This window comes from Lethenteron reissneri, chromosome 70, assembly GCF_015708825.2.
Source record: "Lethenteron reissneri isolate LAM-NWPU_2019-01 chromosome 70, ASM1570882v1, whole genome shotgun sequence".
Taxonomy (NCBI): Eukaryota; Metazoa; Chordata; class Hyperoartia; order Petromyzontiformes; family Petromyzontidae; genus Lethenteron; species Lethenteron reissneri.
Genome location: NC_083848.1, coordinates 633376 through 652835, shown reverse-complemented (window position 1 = coordinate 652835; position 19460 = coordinate 633376). Strand labels below are relative to the sequence as shown.

Genomic DNA, 19460 nt, shown 5'->3' with positions numbered 1-19460 from the left:
AGACACACACAAGACAGACACACACACAGACACACACCGACACACACAGAATCACACACAGCGGTTAGCACACCGCCATAAGTAGTGGTGACGTCATCGCGGCGCCTGTGCCATGCTAGGTGCACTATAAGGCCACGTGAAATGTCGAACGCCCGCTGGCGGGAGGTCACGGGGCAGACCCAGCAGGTGTCTGTGTGTGTCTGTGTGTGTCTGCGTGTCTGCGTGTGTCTGCGCGTGTCTGCGTGTGTCTACGTGTGTCTGCGTGTGTCTGCGTGTGTTTGCGTGTGTCTGCGTGTGTCTGTGTGTGTTTGTGTGTTTGTGTCTGTCTGTGTCTGTGTGTGTCTGTGTGTGTCTGTGTGTGTCTGTGTGTGTCTGTGTGTGTAGGGAACGGCAGTGTAGTGGTTAGCGCTACGCTGCGCTACGAACCCGGCGACCCGAGTTCGGTTCCCGCTCACGGCCAACACCGGTGACAATTATCTGAACCGGTCCTGGGCCTCCCCTAGGTCGACTCAGCCTCAAATAAGTACCTGGTGCAGTGTGTAAACAAAGCCACTGGGGATACAAAGGCAACTGGGCGTGGTGCTGGCCACCCACCCCCTCGTGTGTCACAGTACCAGCCTTCATAGCTGCTGCTACTCGCTAACAGCACTTGCCCCTGCAGTCTGTTAAGGCCATACAGGGGATCTTTGTCTTTGATTTCTTGTGACCAGCGTGGTGAAGTATGGTCAAACCGGTGGGGTGGGGGGCGGATGGTAGGGGGATTGGGGGGCCTAGGTGCAGCCGTTCATCCAGCAGTGGACTGGCAAAGCGGGCTGTGTGCAGTTGCAGCAGCAGCAGCAGTGTGTGGATACAAATAAAGCCACCGTACCGTAGCGATAATCGTCGCAATAGTAGTTTAAACACGCAGCAGTTAAGGCCTCTCGCGATCAATATTATCCGTAACAAAAGTCCCAGAATGGTGCTTTGGGGTAGGATCGCGTACAATGTAAATGCGCCACTTTTTGGCGGGATCCAAAATGATGAGTATAATCAAATGAAGAATAGTTCGTAACCGCGATTCGCCTTTTGGCGTTGTCATCTGTGGTTTACAGACACTGGGTGGTGAGACACTGGGTGGTGGGACACTGGGTAGTGAGACACTGGGTAGTAAGACACTGGGTGGTGAGACACTGGGTGGTGAGACACTGGGTAGTAAGACACTGGGTAGTAAGACACTGGGTGGTGGGACACTGGGTAGTGAGACACTGGGTAGTAAGACACTGGGTGGTGGGACACTGGGTAGTGAGACACTGGGTAGTAAGACACTGGGTGGTGAGACACTGGGTGGTGAGATACTGGATAGTGAGACACTGCTAGTGAGACACTGGGTGGTGAGACACTGGGTAGAGAGACCCTGGGTGGTGAGACACTGGGTGGTGAGACACTGGGTAGTGAGACACTGGGTAGTGAGACACTGGGCGGTGAGACACTGGGCGGTGAGACACTGGGTGGTGAGACACTGGGTGGTGAGACACTGGGTAGTGAGACACTGGGCGGTGAGACACTGGGTGGTGAGACACTGGGTGGTGAGACACTGGGTAGTGAGACACTGGGTAGTGAGACACTGGGTAGTGAGACACTGGGTAGTGAGACACTGGGTAGAGAGATACTGGTGGTGAGACACTGGGTAGTGAGACACTGGGTAGAGAGACACTGGGTGGTGAGACACTGGGTAGAGAGACACTGGGTAGAGAGACACTGCTAGTGAGACACTGGGTAGTGAGACACTGGGTAGAGAGACCCTGGGTGGTGAGACACTGGGTAGAGAGACACTGGGTAGAGAGATACTGGTGGTGAGACACTGGGTAGTGAGACACTGGGTAGAGAGATACTGGTGGTGAGACACTGCTAGTGAGACACTGGGTAGAGAGATACTGGTGGTGAGACACTGCTAGTGAGACACTGGGTAGAGAGATACTGGTGGTGAGACACTGCTAGTGAGACACTGGGATAAAAAAAAAACTTAGAACCCGGGGATCAAAATCCTCGCCATCACTCACTCACGAAGGGGGGGGGGGGGGGACAGAGAGAGAGAGACCCGGTCTCCACTCTAGACACGGACCCTCAGACCCCGTGTCTCCCTCCCCGCATCTCCCATGTCCCCCGTGTCTCCCTCCCCTCGTCCCCTCGTCCCCGCGTCTCCCTCGTCCCCCTCCCCCCGTGTCTCCCTCCCCTCGTCCCCGCGTCTCCCTCGTCCCCCTCCCCCCGTGTCTCCCTCCCCTCGTCCCCGCGTCTCCCGTGTCTCCCTCCCCCCGTGTCCCCGCGTCCCCCGCGTGTCCCCGCGCGTCCCCCCCTCTACGTCTCCGTGGCGACGAGCAGAGCAGCGGCCGCTGCCGTCTCCTCCGCGTCTCCCCGAGTCCCGGCCTGGGGCTCACCCCCAGGGTCTGCGGCCGGGGTCACGGCCGGGGTCGCGGCCGGGGTCACGGCCGGGGTCACGGCCGGGGTCGCGGCCGGGGTCACGGTGACGTGGGGAGGGAAAGTCTCGGAGCTGCGTCTTCGCCGCACCTGGCAAGAGAAGGAGTTGAGACGAGAATGAAGATGGCGGCTTCCCACGTCGCCTCGGCGCGCCGCTGGGCAAGTGGTGCCGCTGAGTAGCGGTGACCGCCCTGCCAACGCCGCCCGCCTCACACCTCGGAACGGAGAAAAAGGTCCCCCGTACAGCCTCGGCAGACTGGTGGGGCAAGAGCTGTTAGCAGCAGCAGCAGCGCCTATGAAGGCCGGCACTGTGGCGCGCCACGCCCGGCCGCCTTTGTCTCACCAATGGGACTGTGTCCAGATCTTTCAAGGATTTGTGAGCTCCTCACACAATCCAGCCTGCAGGTTAAACCCAGGATGGATCGTAGGCACGCCAGCCTAAATGTTTCTAACTGGTGAAGATGCTCCATTAGGGGGGTCCACGTTTCGCTAGCGTAGAGAAGGGAGGGCATGACCGTGGCCGAAAATACCAGGCAGCTTCCACACAGCGTTACGCGGCCGATGAAAAGATTCAAAGTGAGACCTCTGCTGTCAAACCGGAGCCGGTCATGAGCACACTGCCCAGGTATGGAAACTCTCCACTCTCTCCATAACTGCCCCATCACCAATTGGGAGTTGTGGGGGTGGAGTGTCCGATGGTACAAAATACCCAGGCAGGTGCTTAGTTTTGCGGGGTTGATGGCAAGACTCCACCTCTTAGTGGCACGCTCCAGGTTCAGCAGCAGTGCCTCCAACTCCTCCTCTGAGTGAGCAGCAATCACCAGATCATCGGCATACATAACATGGTTGACCCATAAGGGAGTCATCCCTTGACCGGGCATCGATCACCCTCCCATTGTATCTGTACCAGATGGAAATTCCCCCGGTACAGCCATCGAAGGCCTTCACGAACTACGTGGTCGCAATAATATGGGAGCCAGAGGACATCCCTGTTGCACCCCAAGGTGAACAGAGAATGGCTCTGGCTCCAACTCCCGGCCATGTAGTTTTACCCGAGCCCGCTCACCATCATGAAGGTCCTTAATGATCATGAGCAGAGAGTCAGGGACTCCGAAAGCACGAAGAATAACCCAGAGCCCAGGCCTGTTGATGGTATCATAGGCCTTGACCAGGTCAATAAAGCAGCGTCCGGCACAGCCGAGGAGGTGAGAGGTTGTTATTTGCCGGACACCCACCCACCCACACACCCGCCCACACCCACCCACACCCGCCCACACCCACCCACACCCACCCACACCCACCCACACCCACACACCCGCCCACACACCCACACCCACCCACACCCACCCCCACCCACCCACCCCCACCCACTCACCCCCACCCACCCACACCCACCCGCCCACCCACCCACCCACCCACACCCACCCACACCCACCCACCCACACCCACCCACACCCACACACCCACACCCGCCCACACCCACCCACACCCGCCCACACCCACCCACACCCACCCACACCCACACACCCACCCACACCCACCCACACCCACCCACACCCACCCACACCCACACACACCCGCCCACACACCCACACCCACACACACCCACCCACACCCACCCACACCCACCCACCCACCCCCACCCACCCACACCCACCCGCCCACCCACCCACCCCCACCCACCCACACCCACCCGCCCACCCACCCACACCCACCCACACCCACCCACCCACACCCACCCACACCCACACACCCACACCCGCCCACACCCGCCCACACACCCACACCCACCCACACACACCCACCCACACCCACCCACCCACACCCACACCCGCCCACACACCCACACCCACACACACCCAGCCGCCCACCCTCCTCACCTGTTCTCCGACACGCACGACCTTCGCACCCTCGTCGGGATCGACTCCGAATCTCGCCGCAGGAGCCCCCGCCGCCAACTCCACATTCCCGGACCGGGTCCCGGGAAAGCTCATGACCTCGTAGCTGCCGGCGCCGTCGCCCGGCACGGCCCTCATCGGCACGTAGTCGCCCGTGGAGCCGCGCGAGCCGTCGCCGAGCCTCAGCCGCACCGGTTCCCCGCTAGCGGCCATGTTGCCGCCCCCCTTCCGGACGACGGAAGCCACGGCGGTGACGGTGGCGGTGACGGTGACGTCGCCGCCGCCGCCGCCGCCCCCTGTCGCGGTTGAGGCGGCCACGCCGCCACCGCTCGCCTTCGACGCCATGCTGGTGTCGGCCATATTGCCGCCCCCCTTCCAGACGACGGAAGCCACGGCGGTGACGCCGTCACCGCCGCCGTCACCGCCGCCATCACCGCCGCCGTCACTGTCACCGCCCGCCGTCGCGGTTGAGGCGGCCGCACCCGGCTTCGACGACATGGTGGCGGCATCCATCTTGCCGCCACCCCCCACGGACGCTGCCGGCGTGGCGGCCATCTTGCCGCCCCCCTTGGAGTCATCGGCGTCAGGATTCGTCGCTACCATCTGCTGCTGCTGCTGTTGCTGATGGTGGTGGTGGTGCTGCTGGTGGTGGTGCTGGTGCTGATGCTGCTTCTGGTGGTGCTGATGCTGCTGCTGCTTCTGTTGCGCGCTGGGGCGAGGAGCGAACTGCATGGGGACGTAGCCGTCTTCCTGGCGAGGGGCGGTGGGGGACATGAGCATGTAGCCCCCCTGTGTGGGCTCCTCCTGCGGGAGGGAGGGGAGCGGAGGGGAGGGTAGCGGAGGGGAGGTGGGGAGTGACGGAGTGACGGAGGGAAGGAGGTTACACACTGGTATAATTGTGGTTATCGCTGCGGTAACGCTGCAGCTACACTGCGGTTAACACTGCGGTGACGCCGTGGTTACTCACTGGTATTGTTGTGGTTATCACTGCGGCTACACTGCGGTTAACACTGTGGTAACGCCGTGGTTACTCACTGGTATTGTTGTGGTTATCGCTGCGGTAACGCCGCGGCTACACTGCGGTTAACACTGCGGTAACGCCGTGGTCACACTCTGGTATAATTGTGGTTATCACTGCGGTAACGCCGCGGCTACACTGCGGTTAACACTGCGGCACACTACGGTAACGTAACAACACCGTGGTGGCTGTGCGCCATCCCCATTGGTGGGGGAAAGCCGATTGCAGTCGGCTGTCCAGCCCCCCACCCCCTCCCATGGCACTCACAGCCACCACGGCGGACAACCGGGGATCTGTGGACGGCCGGGAGGGGGCCTCAATCGTCAACTCACAGGGGCTGGGAGATGTTGACTACCTCGCCTGGTGTGCAGGAGGTCGTGGGTTCGATCCCAACCCCTGCTTTATATTTGGAGTTTGCGTGTCTCTCTCTCTCTCACGTCATCATCATCATCATCACGGTGGCTGGGAGATGTTGACTACCTCATCATCATCATCATCACGGTAGCTATGAGATGTTGACTACCTCATCATCATCATCATCACGGTGGCTATGAGATGTTGACTACCTCATCATCATCATCATCACGGTAGCTATGAGATGTTGACTACCTCATCATCATCATCACGGTGGCTATGAGATGTTGACTACCTCATCATCATCATCATCACGGTAGCTATGAGATGTTGACTACCTCATCATCATCATCACGGTGGCTATGAGATGTTGACTACCTCATCATCATCATCATCACGGTAGCTATGAGATGTTGACTACCTCATCATCATCATCACGGTGGCTATGAGATGTTGACTACCTCATCATCATCATCATCACGGTAGCTATGAGATGTTGACTACCTCATCATCATCATCACGGTGGCTATGAGATGTTGACTACCTCGCCTGGTGTGCAGGAGGTCGTGGGTTCGATCCCGAGCCCTGCTGTATATTTGGAGTTTGCGTGTCTCTCTCTCTCTCGTCATCATCATCACGGTGGCTAGGAGATGTTGACTACCTCGCCTGGTGGACAGGAGGTCGTGGGTTCGATCCCAACCCTGACAATGCCTGCTGCTGTATATTTGGAGTTTGTGTGTGTCTCTCTCTCATCATCATCACGGTGGCTATGAGATGTCAATTACCTCGCCTAGTGTACAGGAGGTCATGGGTTCGATCCCGAGCCCTGCTGTATATTTGGAGTTTGCGTGTCTCTCTCTCTCTCACGCCATCATCATCATCATTACCACGGTGACTAGGAGATGTTAACTACCTCGCCTGGTATACAGGAGATCGTGGGTTCCATCCCGACCCTGACTCCTGCTGTATATTTGGAGTTTGCGTCTCTCTCTCTCATCATCACCACGGTGGCTAGGATATGTTAACTACCTCGCCTGGTAGGCAGGAGGTCGTGGATTCGATCCCGAACCTAACTATGCCTGCTATATATTTACATATTTTATATATTTTAAGTTTGCGTGTCTCTCTTTCTCTCTCCCGTGGAGTCCGGGTGCTCCGAATTTTTCCCCCTCCACATTTACAATCGACAGTCGTGCGTATTTTTTCACGTGACGATGATGATGATGATCACAAGCCGCCGATCACCTGTCATTTGTAATAGCCAGGGTGTGTGGGGCCTTACACGGGGTGTAGAATATAAAATAGGTGAGCCGTTTTACCTTCCTGGCCGACGGATTCATGGGCATGTAGTCAGCTGCTCCTCTTCCCCCACCACCTCCTCCACCACCTCCTCCACCACCACCACCTCCATGTCCACCACCTCCTCCACCTCCACCACCTCCTCCACCACCACCACCACCTCCTCCACCACCACCACCTCCTCCACCACCTCCACCACCACCACCTCCTCCACCACGTCCGCCGCTCAGGTCCAGTTCACCGTAATCCTCTGGGTACGCCGCACTAGCGCACCTCCTCCACCCGCCATCACGTCCCACCGGACCTCCGTTTGCCACCGCCGCCGCCGACGACGGCGATAGAAGTGCCGCTGATGATGATGACGATGCGGCAGCAGCAGCAGCAGCGGTGGCGGCAGAGGAGGATGAGGATGAGGAGGAGGAGGCAACGCCCGAACAGCTTCGCTTGCGGAAGGATTTGTCCGTGGGACGTCTGAAACCGCAGGCGCTGTTCGGCGCAGACCGGCTGAGCACGAGGCAACCACCGCCACCACCGCCACCACCGCCACCACCGTCACGAACCCTCCGCTTCACCACAAGCTTCTCCTCCTTCTCACCGCCGCCGCCGTCGTCCGAAGAGGAGCAGGAGGGGGAGGAGGAGGAAGCTGACGAACAGGACGAGAAGGTGTAGGTCAGCGTGGGATTGTGGGACGCCGCCGCCGACGATGACGGAATCTTCAGCGTCACCGCCGATGCTGCCGCTGCTGCCTTGCCGCCACTTTGCTGCTGCTGCTGCTGCTGCTTCTGCTGCTGCTTCTGCTGCTGCTGCTGCTGCTGCAAGCCGAGTCTGCTGGCGGCGTGCCTGGCCGCCCGCTGCAGAGACAGCGAGCGCAGGATTCCAGTGGGGCTCGCTGCGGCACCGCCGCCGCCGCCGGCGCCGGCACCACGCCGGAACCGTTGCGGCATCGTCTTGTCTCCCTCGCTGGAGGCGCGGATGCGGAACAGCGGCGACACCCAGCCTAGGCCCGGAAGGCGGCCGAGCGAGGGGCTCCCGGGGGGCTTGACCGACGAAGACGACGACGAGGAGGGGGAGGAGGAGGAGGGGCGAGACGGCGGGGAAGGGAGCAGGATGGAGTGGCTGTGGCTACGCGGGCGGAGGGCCGGGTCCTCGTCCCCGGGAAGGCCGCGGGGGCGGCCGAGGGCCCGGGCCAGCGCGCCGCGGAGGCTCTCGGCGCAGGCCTCGTCGCGGGCGTCCAGCCACAGCTCGCCGGGGGGGTCGCCGGCCACCCGCAGGCCCACGAGGGCCCCCGAGCGGCCGCAGCACAGCAGCAGGCGGCCCAGGGGGAGGACGACGCGGGGGCCCGGCGGCGGCGGCGGCGGCGCCGGCGTGGGGCCGCGGGTCGTGGCCGCCACCGCCACCAGGGAGAGGGCCGCAGGGCCCAGGCACAGGCAGTGGGGGACGCCGGAGGGGAGACGCAGCGGGGAGGCCAGACCCCGGGCCTGGGTGGGGGGAGGGGGGAGGGGGGGAGAGGGAGGGAGGGAGAGGGGTGGGAGGGGGATGGAGTGGGATGGGATGGGAGGGAGGGGGATGGGAGGGGGGTGGGAGGGGGATGGGAGGGGGATGGAGGGAGAGGGAGGGAGAGGGAGGGGGGTGGGGAGGGATGGGAGGGAGGGGAGGGGTAGTGAAATTATTTAGATTATTTTGCTGCTATAATGTCCAATTACAGAGACTACTCGACTCACCAACATTCGACTTGTGAACTTTCAGAGATACGAACAAACCTGTCCATAAGTCCAGTTGCCTGTTCAGACCGAGTCATGAGTTCAACCGCAATAGATGGCGGTGGTGGCATCTGCACAACACCACGGCGCTTGTGCCAGGCCAGGTGCACTTTGAGGCCACGTGAAGTGTCCAAGGCTCACCGACAGGAGGCCTCGGGACAGACCCAGCAAGTGCCACGGGTTGGCTCACTGAGATGACCGATGCACCAGCTGTGCCTCCCCACTGTGCCAATTTGCTACATTTTATCCGCCCGGAGCTCCAGCTCGTTGTTGTGAGCGTCGCTCCTCCGCCCTGCGTTGTTGCTGGAGGGCGACTGCCTCCAACTGCCCAGTAGCGTCCTTCACGAGCCTCCTCCACCGAGGCCGATCTTGACACCGCTGGTACCAGTCATCGGCAAGTCCACTGAGCTCCACGTCCTCCTGTACCACATCACTCCATCTCTTCTCTAGCCCATTTCTAGCCCTCTCTATGCGACTAAATAGAAACTGCTTGGGCATGCGGTGGCTGGGCATGCGGGCTTGTGAAATGTGGACCACCACCACACTATGTTAAACAACCACCACCACCACCACTGTGTTCAACCACCGCTAAGACCGGCACGTATCTCACACACACACACACTCAACACACACACACATCCCCAACACAAACACGCCCAACACACACATGCCCACAATACACACACAAACACACGCCCAACACACACACATACCCAAAACACACACACACTCGCCCAACACACACAAAAACACGCCCAACACACACACACACCCAACACACACACACACTCGCCCAACACACACAAAAACACGCCCAACACACACACACACCCAACACACACACACACCCACAATACATACACAAACACACGCTCAACACACACACACCCAACACACACACACCCAAAACACACATATACTTGCCCAACACACACACACACCCAACACACACACACAACACCCGGCCAACCAACCCGCACCCTTCTGTGCTTAGTGCTGTGTGCGGCTGGCCTCTAGACGCTCTGGACTGTTCGCAGCGGTGGGGGCGGCGGTGCCGCTAGCCCTGTTCCCCGCCGTGAGGGGGGCGCGTCAACGAGGGGACCCCCCCACTCACGGAGGGCCACGTGGCCGCAGGGGTCCACGGCCCGTGACAAGGAGGGGATGGCAAGCAAGGTCCGTGTCCCCGTTAATCATTGACGCGGGGGGGGGGGCAGTCGGTGACTGAGTTGGCAGCATTTAGCATCCGCTCGTTTAAACAGAGCCCTAAACTACCAAACTGACCAAGACCAACAAAGTACCAGAGACTCGCAAAGTACCAGAGACTCGCAAAGAACCAGAGACCCACAGAGACCCATAGACTCCTACAGAACCATAGAGACCCATAGAGACCTATAGACTCCTACAGAACCATAGAGACCCATAGAGATCCATAGACTCCTATAGAACCATAGAGACCCATAGAGACTCACAGAGATCCAGACTCATATAGCACCACAGAGACTAACAGAAACCCAGAGAGACCCATACTCATAGAGACCCATAGATACCCACAGAGATCCAGAGACTGGGCCTGAACACCTCCTCTGTCAGCCAGGGTTTCTGGGGAGCTTTGGACCGTGTACCCAATGCAGCTGCATGAGCCACAGTCCTAAACCTCGCCCATTTCCCCTCGACATCAGAAGGAAGGTGGGACGATGCCAACCCCAACCGCAAGCGATGATGCAATTTTCGCTTGCAACTTTCATCAGCTAGCAGAGACCATGCCACTGTGGGTTTGAATGGGGTCATGGGTGTACACCCACCACCGGAGTGGAAGAACGGCAGGCGCATCTTACAGACGGCACATCAGCTCCACGGTAGGTCCTGGTGTCAAGGACTTGGGCCCGCATCCGACCACCATGATCACGACCACCAACGCCCCCACCACCTCCATCCAACTTCACCACCACTACCACCACCATCATCACTACCACCACCACCCAACTTTACCACCAACACTACCATCACATATACAACCACCACTGCCCCCACCACCACCACCTCCATCCAACTTCACCACCACTACCACCACCATCATCACTACCACCACCACCCAACTTTACCACCAACACTACCATCACATATACAACCACCACTGCCCCCACCACCACCACCTCCATCCAACTTCACCACTACCACCACCACTACCATCACCATCACCACCACCACCACCACCCAACTTCCCCACCACCACCGCCGCCGTTCCCACCACCACCACCACCACCGTTCCCACCACCACCACCGCCGCCACCATCATCACTACCACCAACACCCAACTTCACCACCACCACCACCACCACCGTTCCCACCACCACCACCACCACCACCGCCGCCACCACCGTTCCCACCAACACCACCACCGCCGCCACCACCGTTCCCACCACCACCACCGCTGCCGTTCCCACCACCACCACCACCCAACTTCCCCACCACCACCACCACCATCATCACTACCACCACCACCGCCCCCACTCACCTTGACGCCGACGAGCCACACGTCGCGGTACTCCGGCTGCCGCTCCGCGCCCGCGGCGACCAAGCGGTGCCACCGCCTCATCTCCTCCCCGCCGGCGCCCGTCAGGGACATGCAGCGGCCGTCCGCCGCCAGCAGGAGCAGCGAGTCGCGGCCCCGCGCGTCCCGCCTCAGCGCCAGCGCCTGCAGGCCCGCCAACGGCACGCAGCGGCGGCCCCGGACGGCCTCCGCCCCGCCGGCCCGCCGCTCCCAGCCGCGCCGACTGTCGTGCCACTCCAGGACGGCGTCGCTCAGCCGGGGGCCGCCGTCCCGTGCCGGCGGAGCATCACCGGCGGCCCGCCGGGCCCCGGTCTCCGCGGCGATTCCCGGCGCGGCCGGCGCCCCCGCGCCACCCAACGCCGGCGTCTGCGTCGTGTCTCCGAGCTGCGTCGTCTCTGTGTCTCCTCTACCGAGTGTCTCCGTGTCTCCTCTGCCAGGTGTCTCCGTGTCTCCTCTGCCGATTGTCATCCAGTCTCCTCTGCCAGGTGTCTCCGTGCCTCCCATTCCAAAAATATCGGCCTCTCCACGCGGTCGTGTTTCTCCGTCTCCTATTCCCAGCGTCTCCGCGCCTCCCGTTCCAAAAATAGCGGCGTCTCCCCTCGCCGGTGCCTCCTCCTCCTCCTCCCCCCCGCCCCCCCTCCCCATCGGCCCCGCCGCGTCTCCCCCGACCAGCGCCTCCGTGTCTCTGAGCAGCGCCTCCGTGCAGCTCAGCAGCCTCTCCATGCGCTCCCTGGACACGGCCTCCTCCGTGTCGCCACTCGCCGTCGTCCCGGTCGCCCGGCCAACCGGCACCACCACCCCTCCTCCCCCGCCGGCGCCCGCCGCCGAGGTGTCAGCGTCTCGGCGGCTTGTCGAGCCGGGCGCCGCGCCGCTCAGCCGTGCCCGCAGGGTGAAGAACTGCCTGCGCAGGCGGTTGGTCTTGCGCAGGTACCCGCTGTGCACCAGCACCAGCGGGGCCCCTCCTCTAGCGACGTCGTCCTCCCGGCAGCAGCCGCCGCCATCGTCACCGCCGTCGCCGCCGCCGGCACCGCCGGCGCCGCAGGGGGGTCCACCGGCATCGCCGTTGCCGGCCATGTCACGCCGGTCAACTGGCCGCACCGGCTGACGGTGGTGGGGAACGTGGTGTGAAGTGGCGGTGGAGGTGGTGGATGTGTAGTGAAGGTGGTGGAGATGGAGTGGTGGAGGTGGTGGTGAAAGTGGTGGAGGTGGTGGATGTGTAGTGGTGAAGGTGGTGGAGATGGAGTGGTGGAGGTGGTGGTGAAAGTGGTGGAGGTGGTGGATGTGTAGTGGTGAAGGTGGTGGAGATGGAGTGGTGGAGGTGGTGGTGGAAGTGGTGGTGGATGTGTAGTGGTGAAGGTGGTGGAGATGGAGTGGTGGAGGTGGTGGTGGAAGTGGTGGAGGTGGTGGATGTGTAGTGAAGGTGGTGGAGATGGAGTGGTGGAGGTGGTGGTGGAGGTGGTGGAGGTGGTGGATGTGTAGTGGTGAAGGTGGTGGAGATGGAGTGGTGGAGGTGGTGGTGAAAGTGGTGGAGGTGGTGGATGTGTAGTGGTGAAGGTGGTGGAGATGGAGTGGTGGAGGTGGTGGTGAAAGTGGTGGAGGTGGTGGATGTGTAGTGGTGAAGGTGGTGGAGATGGAGTGGTGGAGGTGGTGGTGGAAGCGGTGGAGGTGGTGGATGTGTAGTGAAGGTGGTGGAGATGGAGTGGTGGAGGTGGTGGTGGAGGTGGTGGAGGTGGTGGATGTGTAGTGGTGAAGGTGGTGGAGATGGAGTGGTGGAGGTGGTGGTGGAGGTGGTGGAGGTGGTGGATGTGTAGTGGTGAAGGTGGTGGAGATGGAGTGGTGGAGGTGGTGGTGGAAGTGGTGGTGGATGTGTAGTGAAGGTGGTGGAGATGGAGTGGTGGAGGTGGTGGTGGAAGTGGTGGTGGATGTGTAGTGGTGAAGGTGGTGGAGATGGAGTGGTGGAGGTGGTGGTGGAAGTGGTGGAGGTGGTGGATGTGTAGTGGTGAAGGTGGTGGAGATGGAGTGGTGGAGGTGGTGGTGGAAGCGGTGGAGGTGGTGGATGTGTAGTGAAGATGGTGGAGATGGAGTGGTGGAGGTGGTGGTGAAAGTGGTGGAGGTGGTGGATGTGTAGTGAAGATGGTGGAGATGGAGTGGTGGAGGTGGTGGTGAAAGTGGTGGAGGTGGTGGATGTGTAGTGAAGATGGTGGAGATGGAGTGGTGGAGGTGGTGGTGGAAGTGGTGGAGGTGGTGGATGTGTAGTGAAGATGGTGGAGATGGAGTGGTGGAGGTGGTGGTGAAAGTGGTGGAGGTGGTGGATGTGTAGTGAAGATGGTGGAGATGGAGTGGTGGAGGTGGTGGTGGAAGTGGTGGAGGTGGTGGATGTGTAGTGAAGGTGGTGGAGATGGAGTGGTGGAGGTGGTGGTGGAAGCGGTGGAGGTGGTGGATGTGTAGTGAAGATAGTGGAGATGGAGTGGTGGAGGTGGTGGTGGAAGCGGTGGAGGTGGTGGATGTGTAGTGGTGAAGGTGGTGGAGATGGAGTGGTGGAGGTGGTGGTGGAAGTGGTGGAGGTGGTGGATGTGTAGTGGTGAAGGTGGTGGAGATGGAGTGGTGGAGGTGGTGGTGGAAGTGGTGGAGGTGGTGGATGTGTAGTGAAGGTGGTGAGATGGAGTGGTGGAGGTAATGGTGGAGGTGGTAGAGGTGGTGGTGAAAGTGGTGGATGTGAAGTGTTGAAGGTGGTGGAGATGGAGTGGTGGATGTAATGGTGGAGGTAGTGGTGGTAGTGGAGGTGGTAATGTTGGAGGTGGTGGTGGTGAAAGTGGTGGAGGTGGTGGAAGTCATTGTGGTGAAAGGTTGGAAGAGACATAGCAGGGATTAGGGTCAGTACAATGAATTGTGATCACGATGATTATTACAGCAACAGCTTCCAATGACATCATAATGCTTTTGCGTCATTTTGCAATTAGAGCATTCCCTCATCATTCACGAACTTGGATATCCGCGACGTTGGCTATCCGTGATTCACGTCTGGAACTCTCTACAACTCTGCTGCAGAGAGAGATAAAGCGGTGAGAGATAAAGCGACGAGAGATAAAGTGCCGAGAGATAAAGTGATGAGAGATAAAGTGATGAGAGATAAAGTGATGAGAGATAAAGTGATGAGAGATTAAGTGATGAGAGATAAAGTGATGAGAGATAAAGTGATGAGAGATAAAGTGATGAGAGATAAAGTGATGAGAGATAAAGTGATGAGAGATAAAGTGATGAGAGATAAAGTGATGAGAGATAAAGTGATGAGAGATAAAGTCATGAGAGATTAGTGATGAGAGATAAAGTGATGAGAGATAAGTGATGAGAGATAAAGTGATGAGAGATAAGTGATGAGAGATAAAGCGATGAGAGATAAAGTGATGAGAGATAAAGTGATGAGAGATAAAGTGATGAGAGATAAAGCGATGAGAGATAAAGTGATGAGAGATAAAGTGATGAGAGATAAAGCGGTGAGAGATAAAGTGACGAGAGATAAAGTGATGAGAGATAAAGTGACGAGAGATAAAGTGATGAGAGATAAAGTGATGAGAGATAAAGTGATGAGAGATAAAGCGATGAGAGATAAAGTGATGAGAGATAAAGTGATGAGAGATAAAGCGGTGAGAGATAAAGTGACGAGAGATAAAGTGATGAGAGATAAAGTGATGAGAGATAAAGTGATGAGCCATAAGACATTAAATCTAGATGCAAACCGAATGTCTTTGTAACTGCTAATAGAGTATATTATTGGTTCTTTCGGTAAAGCCACGTACAAGGGAAACAATAAAATAATAAAAACATAAAACACAGAGTGCTGAGCGTGCTGTCTGTCCACAACACCTCCTCCCGTGGGTACCAAGGAAGACCCACACACCTTACAAGCCTCTCTCAAAGAGGAGGATTTGTAGCTGCTACAAATGTCAACGTGATCATGAGAGATCACCAGGGTGGGGAGGGGAGGGGGGGTCACCTCACAGGAGCTATATGGTAGCCTGACACGGGGGTAAAATAAAACATTTTATTTAAGTTTCGATTTAAAGCTTTCGTGACTGCAGGGATTCATCTTCTTGGTTCTTTCGGTAAAGTCACGTAGAATGGAAGTAATAAAAGAATAATAATAAAACATAATAAAATACAATTCTCACGACGTTTCGGCCACAACACAAGCAGCCGTCCTCAGGTGAAGAACAGGTCTGTTCAGACTCTGTCTTCTCGACAGCCCTGTTCTTCACCTGAGGACGGCTGCTTGCGTTGTGGCCGAAACGTCGTGAGAATTATTTTATTATGTTTTATTTTTATTATTTTATTATTTCCATTCTACGTGACTTTACCGAAAGAACCAAGAACATTTTATTAAAGGTTCATTCATAGTTTTTGTTACGGTTAATAATAAGACCAACAAAAGCACTGATGCGTCAGCCCTACATCATCAGCCAGGGTCTATCCACTGCTGTATCAAGGCCTGGCCGAGCCTCCATCATCAGCAGCCAGAGTCTATCCCCTCTTGAAGTTAAAGCACCGACTGAAGTGAAACTAACACGGATATATTTTCACACATACACACCACCATCATCACCACCATCAAAGATCCCCCGTGTAGCCTCTAACAGGCTGTAGGGGCAAGTGCTGTTAGTAGCGAGTAGCAGCAGCACCTATACACAGACAAAGATCCCCCGTGTAGCCTCTAGCAGGCTGCAGGGGCAAGTGCTGTTAGTAGCGAGCAGCAGCACCTATACACAGACAAAGATCCCCCGTGTAGTCTCTAAAAGGCTGTAGGGGCAAGTGCTGTTAGAAGCGAGTAGCAGCAGCACCTATACACAGACAAAGATCCCCCGTGTAGCCTCTAGCAGGCTGTAGGGGCAAGTGCTGTTAGTAGCGAGTAGCAGCAGCACCTGTGAAGGCTACCGGCACTGTGGCACACGAGGGGGTGGGTGGTAGGCCTCGGCAAGGCAAGGTAATTTACCCTTTTTACCGGGTAAAAGAGTAAAGGTGTCGACATGCCAAGGGGTAAGGTAAGGGGTAGGGTAAAGGGTAGGGTAAAGGTAGCACGAAGTATTACCCAGTAAATTCGGTGCCTTGTTTACCGCTAAAAGCTCCGTGGCGCAGTCCGTGGTCTCCATTAAATAAGTAATATTTAAGAAAGCTTTATTAAAAACACGCTTTTATTAAATGTACTCGTAATGGAAGAACTCCACGACTCCAGGAAGTGGCCCCGAAGTTTGCCACGACGTAAGGGGCCGTGGCCAATTACAGCCAGCGGCAGTTGACCGTGGACAATTAGAGCCAAGCCGAAACGTAACATATAAAAAAGAATGATTAAAAATATAGATATTTAATGATATAATATAGTATTGTCATCAGTATGACACAAGTATACCAAGTTTGTAGTCGATACCACATTGGGAAGTGGGTTAAATTTAAGTTACAAGATTTGAGGATACCACAACAACAATCGACAGAGTGAGTTAATAGAAAGCGTCTAAAAAGAATGTTTAAAATTATATTTTATTTTTTATGATATAATATAGTATTGTCATCAGTATGACGTACGTATACCAAGTTTGTAGTCGATATCACATTGGGAAGTGGGTTAAATTTGAGTTACAAGATTTGAGGATACAACAACAGACAGAGTGAGTTAATAGAAAGCGTGTAAAATTGGAATAATCGAGAGTATTCTATATGATTAAAGCGCTCTACCTATAGCATTTACCGTTATAAACCTTTATCATGTGTAGTAGTACCCCAGTAATTACCCTATAATCGGCTACTTTGTACGGGGTCAGGGTAAAAGGTAGGGTAAAGGTAGGCTCGTTGCTTTTGAGCTTTTACCTTACCTTGCTGAGGCCTAGTGGGAAGCCAGTAGCACCACGCCCGGCCGCCTTTGTCTCCCCAGTGGCGATGTTTACTACACACCGCACCAGGTACTCATTTGAGGCTGAGTCGACCTAGGGGAGGCCCAGGACCGGTTCAGATAATCGTCACCGGTGGTGTTGGTGGTCGTGAGCGGGAATCGAACTCAGGTCGCCCGGTTCGTAGCGCAGCGTAGCGCTAACCGCTGCACCACCGCTCCCCATCAACTCCATCATCATCACTGCCATCATCACCATCATCACCACCATCACCACCATCATCTCCACCATCATCACTGCCATCATCATCACCACCATTACCACCATCAACCACCACTACCAACACTATCACTATCAACACCACAATCATCACCATCAACACTATCAAAGCTACCAACACCACCACCACCATTACCACCATCAACATCAACCACCACTACCAACACTATCACCATCAATACCACAATCATCACCATCAACACTATCAAAGCCACCACCATCATCAACCATCACCATCAACACCATCACCACCATCACCTCCACCATCATCACTGCCATCATCATCACCACCTCCATCATCATCACTGCCATCATCACCACCACCATCAGTACCATCACCACCACCATCAACCTAACCCTAATAACCCTAACCAGCATCATCATCATCATCACCACCACCACCATCATTACCATCACCACCACCATCATCACCAACACCACCATCATCATCATCATCAACCACCACCATTACCACTATAATTACCACCACCACCATCATAACCATCACCACCACCATCATCACCAACACCACCATCATCATCATCATCAACCACCACCATTACCACCATAATTACCACCACCACCATCATAACCATCACCACCACCATCATTACCATCACCACCATCACCACTACCATCAACCACCACCATCATTAACATCACCACTACCATCAACCATCACCACCACCATCACCACCATCAACCACCATCATTACTATCACCACCATTACCATCAACCACCACCATCATTACCATCACCACCATCATTACCATCAACCACCACCATCATTAACATCACCACTACCATCAACCATCACCACCATCATTACCATCAACCACCACCATCATTAACATCACCACCATCACCACCACCATCAACCATCACCACTACCATCAACCATCACCACCACCATCACCACCATCATTAACATCACCATCACCACCATCAACCACCACCATCAACCATCACCACTACCATCAACCATCACCACCACCATTACCACCATCATTAACATCACCACCACCATCATTACCATCACCACCATCACCACCATCAATCACCACCATCAACCATCACCACCACCATCACCACCACCAACCATCACCACCACCATCAACCATCACCACTACCATCAACCATCACCACCACCATCACCACCATCATTAACATCACCATCACCACCATCAACCACCACCATCAACCATCACCACTACCATCAACCATCACCACCACCATTACCACCATCATTAACATCACCATCAACCATCACCACTACCATCAACCATCACCACCACCATCAACCATCACCACCACCATCATTAACATCACCACCACCATCATTACCATCACCACCATCAATCACCACCATCAACCATCACCACCACCATCAACCATCACCACCACCATCACCACCATCAACCATCACCACCACCATCAACCAACAACACAACTACCACCACCACCACCACCGTCAGCCACAGGTCTTATCCACTGCTGGATGGTGGACGAGTGTGAGTCTGTGGTGTGGTGGCGAGGTGATTAGAGAGTTAGAAACACACAAAACACTTGGTCAATATATTTCCACATCAAACTTTTTGACGCACGCGCGACACAGAAAAACAACCCCCACAAAACCCCCGCCGCACGAACAGCGTTACAGCGTCTACGTTAAAACATAAAATAGCAACAACAATAATAACAACATGACGTCGTTGTTGACGTGAGGAGAATTTGCGTCGCTAACTCTCACCCAACTCCATCGCCGCCATCGACTTGTTTACAGGGAGGGGAGGGGGCGGGGCGAGGACGGGGAGTGGGCGGGGCGAGGGCAGAGTGGGCGGGGCGAGGGGGAAGTGGGCGGGGCGAAGGCGGAGTGGGCGGGGCGATGACGGGGAGTGGGCGGGGCGAAGGCAGAGTGGGCGGGGCGAGGGCAGAGTGGGCGGGGCGAAGGCGGGGAGTGGGCGGGGCGA

General features: G+C 56.8%; 1 protein-coding gene across 3 annotated transcripts; it reads right to left on the bottom strand.

The window, feature by feature from the left end:
* Window positions 1-2200: 2200 nt before the first annotated feature.
* Window positions 2201-19293, bottom strand: LOC133360894 (uncharacterized). 3 transcript variants are annotated; one of them, XM_061579763.1, is made up of 6 exons: window positions 19241-19293; window positions 17196-17266; window positions 11299-12435; window positions 7044-8501; window positions 4335-5156; window positions 2201-2544 (listed from the first exon to the last, which is right to left on the bottom strand). In XM_061579763.1, exons 1-6 carry the CDS (start codon window positions 19257-19259, stop codon window positions 2335-2337), a joined length of 3717 nt encoding a protein of 1238 aa, XP_061435747.1. In that variant the 5' UTR covers window positions 19260-19293; the 3' UTR covers window positions 2201-2334. The 3 variants fall into 3 exon arrangements, with proteins under 3 accessions (XP_061435747.1, XP_061435748.1, XP_061435749.1); XM_061579764.1 differs by having other exon boundaries at window positions 17196-19007; window positions 19241-19255; XM_061579765.1 differs by lacking the exon at window positions 17196-17266 and having other exon boundaries at window positions 19241-19288.
* Window positions 19294-19460: the final 167 nt, after the last annotated feature.

What these genes read in the sequence shown, in the direction of transcription:
- LOC133360894 (XM_061579763.1), bottom strand. An exon ending in TGAATCCGTCGGCCAGGAAG is followed by an intron (nt 5,157 to 7,043) that starts GTAAAACGGCTC and finishes TCCCTCCCGCAG; the next exon opens with GAGGAGCCCACACAGGGGGG. An exon ending in TCGTGCGTGTCGGAGAACAG is followed by an intron (nt 2,545 to 4,334) that starts GTGAGGAGGGTG and finishes TTCTCTTGCCAG; the next exon opens with GTGCGGCGAAGACGCAGCTC.